General features: G+C 49.2%; 3 protein-coding genes across 5 annotated transcripts in view; all 3 read left to right on the top strand.

The window, feature by feature from the left end:
• The window catches only part of cp110 (centriolar coiled-coil protein 110), an 11,632-nt gene extending 9,082 nt beyond the window's left edge, over positions 1 to 2,550 (top strand). For all 3 annotated transcript variants that reach the window (XM_084685467.1, XM_084685468.1, XM_084685466.1), the window contains 5 exons: positions 1 to 103; positions 296 to 400; positions 505 to 621; positions 1,525 to 1,607; positions 1,979 to 2,550. The exon at positions 1 to 103 is cut by the window's left edge and continues 14 nt beyond it. In XM_084685467.1, the coding sequence (XP_084541593.1) occupies positions 1 to 103; positions 296 to 400; positions 505 to 621; positions 1,525 to 1,607; positions 1,979 to 2,144 (574 nt within the window). In that variant the 3' untranslated portion in view covers positions 2,145 to 2,550. The remainder of the gene's footprint in view (positions 104 to 295; positions 401 to 504; positions 622 to 1,524; positions 1,608 to 1,978) is intronic.
• A 74-nt stretch (positions 2,551 to 2,624) lies between these two features.
• Positions 2,625 to 8,127, top strand: sirt7 (sirtuin 7). The gene is made up of 10 exons (XM_084685578.1): positions 2,625 to 2,872; positions 3,023 to 3,160; positions 3,459 to 3,563; positions 3,664 to 3,734; positions 4,163 to 4,235; positions 4,320 to 4,418; positions 4,501 to 4,737; positions 5,406 to 5,486; positions 5,878 to 5,984; positions 6,335 to 8,127. Exons 1-10 carry the CDS (start codon positions 2,768 to 2,770, stop codon positions 6,528 to 6,530), a joined length of 1,212 nt encoding a protein of 403 aa, XP_084541704.1. The 5' UTR covers positions 2,625 to 2,767; the 3' UTR covers positions 6,531 to 8,127.
• A 202-nt stretch (positions 8,128 to 8,329) lies between these two features.
• pcyt2 (phosphate cytidylyltransferase 2, ethanolamine) overlaps positions 8,330 to 10,000 on the top strand; it is a 6,604-nt gene continuing 4,933 nt past the window's right edge. Inside the window, exon 1 of the mRNA XM_084685579.1 lies at positions 8,330 to 8,639. Within this exon, the coding sequence (XP_084541705.1) occupies positions 8,518 to 8,639 (122 nt within the window). The 5' untranslated portion in view covers positions 8,330 to 8,517. The remainder of the gene's footprint in view (positions 8,640 to 10,000) is intronic.

The following is a 10,000-nucleotide window of genomic DNA, read 5'->3' as shown; positions in this document are numbered from 1 at the left end:
CCCTGTGTGCTTGCACCCCCTGCTGGCGGCGCTGGTGAAGGGCTACCTGACCAGGAGGCTGCTGAAGACAGAGAGGATGGGACAGCTGCTACGCACCATCAAGGTGACTCACACACACACACTCAGAACACACACGTAGACACACACTCTCAAAGCACACACACACACTCTCTCTGAACACACACATAGACACACACACACAAGTCCACATTTCACACATGCATGGTTACCAAACTTTGTGTTTGTGCGCCTGTGTGGTGTGTGTATGGTGTGTGTGTGTGTGTGCACCACTCAGGACACACAGCGCTTCCTGCAGGCCTTCCGTCCCCCCCAGACTCCAGGCAGAGGAGAGTTCAGCAGCAGACAGGACCTGCTGTTACAGGAGAGGGTCTCCCTGCAGGTACACACACACACACACACACACACACACACCATATACATACACACACACACACACACACCACACACACACACCTGTGTAACCGTGCCCCCGTTGTGCCCCAGCTGCGCTCGGCGCGGTACGAGGTGCACGACGTGTTCTTCAGGCTCCGCCCCCAGGACAGGATGCAGATCATCAGCTGGGACCGACAGCTGGACCACCACAGGAAGCAGCGACAGCAGGTCACCTGGACACCCGAACACGACACCTGGACAACACTCACACAACCTAAACACGACACCTGGACAACACTCACACAACCTAAAAACAACACCTGGACAACACTCACACAACCTAAACACAACACCTGGACAACACTCACACAACCTGAACACAACACCTGGACAACACTCACACAACCTGAACACAACACCTGGACAACACTCACACAACCTGAACACAACACCTGGACAACACTCACACAACCTGAACACAACACCTGGACAACACTCACACAACCTGAACACAACACCTGGACAACACTCACACAACCTGAACACACCTGGTTCTAATGAATGGTCGTAATGAAGCTCAACAGAAGCCTGGTAACAACACATTCATTGGAAACAGGTGTGTTGGAAGAGGGAATCTTCTGGAACATGCAGGACAGGGGGTCCCTGAGGACCAGGTTTTGAGAACCAGATTTCCAAGTTTCAAGTTCCAGAACATTCGGAACCTTTCAAACATTCTGGAGCCCTGCTGAGAATTCTGATTCCGCTCAGACAGAACCTCTCTAGGTCCCCTACATGTAGTACCACGTGTGTCCTATGGGTGGCGCCAGCACCACACCGACTCCAGAATGGTCGAAGACAATGAAGGGAATTGATTTTTCCCTTCTCTGTCTTCTCCTGGCTCAATTGAAAGTGTGTGTGGGTGGAATGTGAGGTATCGATTGAGTCCGTGTTGTTTCTGGAGAGGGCTGTTCTGTCAACACAGGGGCGTGTCTGTGCATCTTCCAGCTGTAAAGACCGAGTGATTTTTCCCCTGAAGTTATGAGATTGATACACGTTGAGCTGTGTATGTTTTGGTGAGTGTGTGTGTTTATCTAAGTAACTCTGTGTGTGTGTGTGTGTGTGTGTGTGCAGGCGGGGCACACAGGACAGTCCAGGAGGAGTAGCTCTCTGTCTGCTGCCACTCAGAAGGCTTTGGAGAGGAAGAGGGGTGTGATGTGAGTAACACACACACACACCCTAACACACACACACAAACACAGACGCACACACACCAAGTGACCGATTGTGTACTAGGAGTGTATGTTTACATTTAGTCATTTTAGCAGACGTTCTAATCCAGAGCTTTGAGGCCTGTGCTCAAACCAATCACAACTACAGAATAATTCAGACACTAAGAAGATAGAAGCTAGTCTTTATTTCATTGTTATTCCTTCGTATCCAACCATCCTCTCTCTCACACTCCGTTCTCTGCTTTGCCCGTCACTCCTTCTCCCCCTTTCCTCTCCTCTTTTCTATTCGCTCTCTTTGTTTCTCCATCTCATCCTCCCTCTCCTCCTCTCTCCCTCTCTCATCCTCCCTCCATCAGGATACAAAAGAAGACAGCAGAGAGACAGAAGGGGGTCAAAGTTCAACCAGGGGTCAAGGTCAGGGTCACATCAGAGGCTGTGGAGTCTCTCAGACCGGCACGCGGGCAGTTCAAACCAAACCCTCGCAGAGTCCCCAAGATCACTCCCTCCAGGAGACCCCGTTAACCGGCACCGTTAACCACCGTCAGAGACGGAGAAAACACGATTTCTGTGTTTGGATGACGAAGTGATTAGTATTACCTGCTTATGTTAGTTTCACCAACAGATTGATGTAGCTGTTTTGTTGCAGACAATCATTTATTCTGGTCATATTTAGTTTGTTGCACCTGGTGTTAGAGTTTATTTTATTTATGAATAGTTAAATTTGTATTAGTATTTTTTTGTTTTTGTTACAGTTTACTGTTTTTTAACTGTCTTTTTCATACCGCTGTGTGTTTGTGGTTTGTCCAAAGCAGTGAAAACCAAGATGTTAAAAGCTGCGTTCTAACAAACTGTCTCTTTAAAGTGTTCAGAGTTACTTGGTATTTATTTGTTTACGTTTCATAATAAATATATATTTTTTAACCAAAAACGTCGATATCATGTGTGTGTGAACGGATTCCACTGCATAGCTCTGTCTTTTCTCAAGAACAGTCGTACAACATTTCGACAGTGCACTTCCAAACCCACAGAGGACACTGTCTCAGAACAAACTACGGCTTTAATCCTCCATAACATCCGCCTGTCGCTGTCGTTGGTTGTTACCGTCAATATGCTTTTGTTTTGAATACATTCCCCCAGCTGATTGAATGGAAGCTACCGGGGACACCGGCGTTTCTTCCCGGTCCGAGCGCAAAGCTCAGGAAAAGGCGAAAATCTTGCAAAGGGAGAAACAGAGAGAAACGTTCAAAATGGTGAGACGAGCGACGGGTTTGGTTTATTTTGAACGATTGCGTGTTTGTTAACACCGTTAGCCTACGCCTGCTAATGCCATCAGCCAGCTAGGTATTTGTAAACAATGCTGAGCAGTCATTGTACCGTTTTCTACCCTCGTTTCTATCCAGGTGGCCAATATTCTGAAGAAGTCAGAGAGCGAGCGGACCACGGAGGAGACGGCCGTGTTGCTGCGGCACGGAGACACGGTGGACGAGCTTTCCAAACGGACGGTCCGCAATAACGTCCTCAAGCGAAAACGTGAAGAGGTTTGTGGTCCACCAAGTTACCCACTTTTCGATAACTAGCCAGCAACTGTACCTGACGTGCTCCGGGATCAAACGTCTTTTTATTTGACCGATTTAAGTTGCCTGGTCTCCCCTGTGTAAGGATTTGTAGGCATTATGTTAGAAAACATTGTCACTACCATCCATTGACACAGAACGAGAAAGAACCGAGGAAAGTAAAGGACAAGATGCCAGTTTGTACCGTTGGAAATCCGTCTGATCAAATATCGTAATTTTAACGGTTGTATTTGTGTTCATCTTATGATGGGCTGTCTCGCAGGTATACGACGACGCCGAACAGTTAAAGAGTAAAGTTCACCAGCTTGCCGAGGCAGTTAGACAAGCCAGACACTTGGTAATCTACACCGGAGCCGGTATCAGTACGGTAAGCACACGCTCACTGTTCTCCCATGCTAGGAGCCTGTTCTCTGCATTTTCTCCTCTAGACTCAAACATCGACGGTGCTGAATGATATTATGTTGCAGGCCGCATCAATCCCTGACTACAGAGGGCCCAATGGGGTGTGGACTCAGCTGCAGAAGGGGAGGGCCATCAGGTAGGTGACCAATGAGATGCGAGATCCAGGGACACTCGTTTGACCTGCAGTGGGTAGGTTTGAAAACAGAGCACAGGAAAAAGCTGGACGGTGAACTGATAGCTGGCTCTGTTTTTCTCCTCAATCTCTCTGCTATTCACCTTCCTCCTTCTCCTCTTCCTCTTCCTCTTCCTCTTCCGCTTCCGCTTCCACTTCTCCTTCCCCTCCCTCCCTCCCTCCCTCCCTCCCTCCCTCCCTCCCTCCCTCCCTCCCTCCCTCCCTCCCTCCCTCCCTCCCTCCCTCCCTCCTCCCTCCCTCCCTCCCTCCCTCCCTCCCTCCCTCCCTCCCTCCCTCCCTCCCTCCCTCTCCCCCTCACCTCCCCTCTCCTCCCCCTCTCCTCCCCTTTCCTCCCTCCCCCTCCCTCCCTCCTCCCCCTCCCTCCCCCTCAGTACATCTGACCTGAGTGATGCTGAGCCTACCATCACACACATGTCCATCAGGATGCTGCACAAGGAGAAGCTGGTGAGTGAGTGTGTGTGTTTATATAAACATATGTATGTTTGTGTGTATGTGTTTATATATACATGTATGTACGTGTGTGTGCAGGTGCAGCATGTGGTCTCTCAGAACTGTGACGGGCTGCACCTGCGTAGCGGCCTTCCCAGACACGCCCTCTCTGAGCTTCACGGAAACATGTTCATCGAGGTTAGACACACACACACACACTTTGTCTCTCCCTCTCTCTCTTAATTACATGTACAAACACACTGTCTCTCGCCCACCAAAGGTGTGTACCCACTGCTCCCCGGGAAGAGAGTACGTGCGCTTGTTTGACGTGACGGAGCGCACCTCCCTGCACCACCACGGGACGGGGCGCCGCTGCCCCCGCTGCGGGGCGGAGCTCAGGGACACCATCGTCCACTTTGGGGAGCGCGGAACCCTGGAGCAGCCGCTCAACTGGAGGGGGGCGGCGGACGCTGCCGGGGCCACAGACACCATCGTGTGTCTGGGCTCCAGCCTCAAGGTACTGGGGGGGGTGTCTGGGCTCCAGCCTCAAGGTACTGGGGGGTGTGTCTGGGCTCCAGCCTCAAGGTACTGGGGGGTGTGTCTGGGCTCCAGCCTCAAGGTACTGGGGGGGGTGTCTGGGCTCCAGCCTTAAGGTACTGGGGGGGTGGTGTGTCTGGGCTCCAGCCTCAAGGTACTGGGGGGTGTGTCTGGGCTCCAGCCTCAAGGTACTGGGGGGGGTGTCTGGGCTCCAGCCTCTAGGTACTGGGGGGTGTGTCTGGGCTCCAGCCTCAAGGTACTGGGGGGGGTGTCTGGGCTCCAGCCTCAAGGTACTGGGGGGTGTGTCTGGGCTCCAGCCTCAAGGTACTGGGGGGTGTGTCTGGGCTCCAGCCTCAAGGTACTGGGGGGTGTGTCTGGGCTCCAGCCTCAAGGTACTGGAGGGGTGGACCTGTTGGTCATAGCGGATGGAATGGAATCAGATGGGTAGCAGCTTATAGCATTTACCTGCACGTCATGAAGTTGCAGGTTCAAATCCCTGTCGCTTTGGATAGAAAACTATCAGATGTTATTGTTGGAATATATATTGAACGGCGTGAGATTGAAATGGACTGTTTAGAATGGAATGGGTGAGGTGTGGTTTCAACACTGATCTGAAGGGTGACTGTGTTCCTCGGTTCTGCGGTCCAGGTTCTAAAGAAGTACTCCTGTCTGTGGAACATGAACAAGCCTCCCAGCAGAAGACCCAAACTCTACATCGTTAACCTCCAGGTACCGCTACAAACCGTCAGCCATTCACAAATACATTTATGAAAATACTTATTTGTTTACTATTTACATTTAGTCATTTAGCAGACGCTTTTAACCAGAGCGATTTACAGTAAGTATAGGGACATTCTCCCCGAGGAAAGTAGGGTGAAGTGCCTTGTCCAAGGACACAACGTCATGTGCACTGGCTGGGAATTGAACTGGCAACCTTCAGATTACTAGCCTGATGCTCTTCCCGCTCAGCCACCTGACTCCCTATATCACTAGCCCTTTGTGTTTACATTATTAGTGTTGTTGCATGATGTGTGTGTGTGTGTGAGAATGTAGGTCAGTGTGATCACTTCCTTGTGTGACTGACTTCCTCTTCCTGGGTCACTTCCTCGTTGACTTCCAGTGGACGCCTAAAGATGACCTCGCCACCCTGAAGATTCATGGGAAGTGTGATGATGTCATGCGTCTGCTGATGGAAGAACTGGACATCCCGATTCCCTCATATGACAAGTAGGACGCACTCGCACTCACCCAGTCCTACAACCCTCTCTGTCCCTAACCCTCTCCATCCTCGTATACACTCTTAACACCCTCTCTCTCTCTCTCTCTCTCTCTCTCTCTCTCTCTCTCTCTCTCTCTCTCTCTCTCTCTCTCTCTCTCTCTCTCTCTCTCTCTCTCTCTCTCTCTCTCTCTCTCTCTCTCTCTCTCTCTCTCTCTCTCTCTCTCTCTCTCTCTCTCTCTCTCTCTCTCTCTCTCTCTCTCTCTCTCTCTCTCTCTCTCTCTCTCTCTTCTCTCTCTCTCTCCCTCTCCCCCCCCCCCTCTCTCTCTCTCATCCAAACTCCTTCCCCCTCCTCCATCAGGTCTGAGGACCCCATCCTCAGCCTGGCCACCCCCCTGACCACAGAGGAGGAGAACAGCCACGGTCGGAAGGTCATAGCGCCCCCCGCTGGCCAGGATGGCCTCTCCCCGGGGCGCCAGGCCGGGGGCTCCGCCGTGCAGGGGGGGTGGTTCGGGCGGGGCTACGCCAAAGGACGGAAGAAGAAGAGAGTCATGTGACTGCTGAAGGGTGTGCTGCTTTTAGGGAGGAGAGGGCAGAGAGGGTTGCTGACAACCGGAGAGAGACTAGAGAGAGAGAGAGAGAGAGAGAGAATAGGTGAACTTGTTTCGAGCGACGGAGCACACTCCCTTCTGCACCACCACATTATGGAGGCCCCCTGGAGTGAGGAAGCGAGACGTTGAACCCAGGCAGAGATTTGAACCTCTGTCTCTAGGGGAGATTCATGTCTTAATGAAACCTCCCCTAGGGCCTGTGGGCTTGAGCTGCACGCAGACTCCAGGAATGTTGTTTGTTTTTCTTTCCCTTGCCCTTGAAGACACCCAAGCAGGCCCCCCAAGCACTGATCTGGAATATGATTACACTCCGCTGAAGTCCCGGGCTCGACCAGTAGAGGGCGAGGCGCTGACTGACCCACAGAACAAAGTACAGGAGGCAGAATTGAAAGAGCTGTGGATCAAAGTAGTATAAATTAACGTTGTGTATTTTTGTTAGTGTTTTGCAGCATTTTCACACCTGTGAATGCCTTGAACCCGTGAGGTACAGCTCTGGTGTAGTTTATTTTGTGCTTTGTGTTGTTTTTAAGTCCTCAGGTTTGCATTCAAACACTACAACACCCACAATTCAATTTTTTGCTCTGTACTTGGACATTTGACAGAGTTGTCAAGCTTTGATTTATTTATACTTTTATTTTCTTTTTTTTGGGGGGGGGGGGGGGGGTGAGTCGCTGAATGGATCACCTATTGTTTACTGTTGACGAGATGATGTTTACATGATGCCATTATCCGATACACAGGGCGCCTTTCCATAAAGCGAGTCGACCGAATAATTTACCAAGTTTAAAACTCGCTTTATGGAATCGACCTCGGGTTTGTGAGACTCATTTTATTCACACATGTTCGTGTTACTGAGGAATTGTGATAAGTTCCTAAAGCTGCATCGTCACTATCGCCAGTGATGTGTTTTTAGCTGCTGCGACTTTAGCAAGGTTGTTAAAGCTTGTGGGTCTGTCAGTGTTGCCAATAATGAAGTATGCGTCTCAGGGATCTCTAGATACAAGCATTTTTAATTCTCGATTGTTGACTTTACCGTGGAAATCGTTGGTGGGTTTGTTTTATTGGAGGAGGTGGTGGCTTTTACCAAAGAGGCTCTTTAGAGCTCTTTTAACGTTGAGAAGAGTTACGAAAAGGTGCTATAAGTTTTTTCTCCCTCTGCTTCTTACCAGCACTGCGAATTTTACCATGTAGGCCTTATTTGGGGAAATGTTATTATTGTAGGGCATTCAGAAGCAGGATCGGCTCCATTTATACTTTTGTTTTAAAGTATGTAAATAAGAAATACTGGCATTGGCTATAAATTAAATATCAAGATGTCTACACTTTTCTGCAGAATATGCAGGTCTGCTCTTATTTTGACTCTCATACATGCTTTGTAAATGCGTGCCCCCCATGTGAAAAAAATGCCCCCCCATTTAATTCGTTCTGGAGCCGAGTCTTTTCAGAAGTCTTAATAGATCATGTTCATGTAGAGAACTTTATACTTTGTTGATGTCTGTTTGGAGCTATACGGATTGCTGATTAAAAGTTGTTTGCTTTTAAATGTTTGTTCTTTTAATCATTATTATTATAAGATCGATTACACCGGCAAAACAACCCGTTGACTTAACGCCATACCAAAAATAAACAGTGTCCCCGTAGTCTGCAGTCACGTGATGGGAGGGATTACGCAACCAATATGTCCGCCCTCTAGTAGGATCGTTCGAGCGTGACGTCAGTCCCCGGTAAGGAAGGCGTCGACCGGAGCGTCATTCTTCTCCGCTGGCTGCCCTAGAAACCTGACGCCGTGGACGTAGCTCCAGCAAATCCGTCCTTCAAAATTCATATATAGTTTAAAGTGTTGATATTTTAAAGCGCAGGGATTTTAAATACATGTAATATTAGTGAACATTTCTTGTCTATATTTTAAAAATTACCTTTACGTTTTACCAAAATGATCAAAAACGGTCACCACGCATCGAATGAGCCGGGTAGAGACACCGGGTCAAAGCCGAGGGACTCCGCTTGCAGCCCCGAGAAGAGGAAGCGCTGTGTCCGGGTGTGGTGCGACGGATGGTAAGTCTGATAAACCAGACCCAGCTTCGCCCGGTGTCCAATAATGCACATTTAATGTCACTGATCGATCGAGTAGAGCGAAAGTAACTTGACAGCCTTCGCAACAAGGCTGTGACAGTGATAGATTGGTTTAGCTAACCAGCTTGCTAGCCAGGTGTTTACTGGAACAACAACTGTAACCGTGTAGTATTGGTGACAACCTGGTTTGTGCAAGTAAGGCTACATAAACAGTGACTGGCAGTACAGTGCGTAGTTCAACAGGTTGGTGCATTCTTAACCTACGCACGCCAACTTGTAGCTTTTGATGTTGTTTCCGGGCAAGCAGAAATGTACCGTACTGTAAACGTTAACCCCGCCAAAACCTACTATACACAGCGTTCAAACTACCTACGCGTGTTTATTTTCTTTTTCTAAAGATAACTGGATTGACCCAGCGGAGGACGAAGTCCATCCTTGATTCATTATCAATCCGACAGACGCCATAAATGCAGAGCCAGACAAGATTTGTCCCTGTTATTTAACATAACAAGGACATGGCGAGCATATTTCGGACTAATGTTCCGGGTGGCATTGCAGATAATACATATTATTCTTGTCTACAGACGTTAAACTTTTTAATAAGTTGAGATAGCCAATGTCCATAGCTAGTTTGTTGACATGACAGAGGTAATATAGGTCAAGTTGTAAGGGTGCTACCGACCTTTGGTACTTGTCTGGTGGGGTGGGGTGGGGGGTGTATCGGACACACACACATACACACAAGTGTCTGTTTTGTCATTTGGTGTGTAGTTACTGTTGCAAGTTCACCTGAGGTGGAGCACTTTCCCACCACACACACACACACACACACACGCACGCAAGCGCTCATTTTCCAGGGAGCTCGTGTTTGGCAGGACAGTGGGGGTTAAACTACATTATAAATAACCAAGCGCTTGAACATGTTGTCCAGTGACTGTGTGTGTGTGTGTGTGTGTGTGTGGGGGGGGGGGGCATGGTCAGAGAGAGTGAAAGACAGGGTTGTGTGTTTGGGATTAGACCCTATATCTCTCCAGGGTTCATCGTGGGACTAGGTTCCAGGGTTGAGAATGGGATGGGAGCAGGTACTGAAAGTAAAGGTTGTCATAGTACCCCGCAGGTTGTGTAGGGATTATACCTCGCTAATCCAGAGGATTGAACTAATATCTTGAGAGGGGGGGCGGGGTGAGAGAGAGAGAGAGAGAGAGAGAGAGAGAGAGAGAGAGAGAGAGAGAGAGAGAGAGAGAGAGAGAGAGAGAGGAGAGAAAGGAGGGAGAGAGAGAGAGAGAGAGAGAAAGAGAGAGAGAGAAAGAGAAAGAGAGAGAGAAAGAGAGAGAACTCAGGTG

Source organism: Hypomesus nipponensis, chromosome 21 (genome assembly GCF_054491055.1).
Source record: "Hypomesus nipponensis isolate SF chromosome 21, ASM5449105v1, whole genome shotgun sequence".
Classification (NCBI taxonomy): domain Eukaryota; kingdom Metazoa; phylum Chordata; class Actinopteri; order Osmeriformes; family Osmeridae; genus Hypomesus; species Hypomesus nipponensis.
Note: the sequence above shows the minus strand (reverse complement) of the source record. Positions and strands in the feature narration are given on the sequence as shown.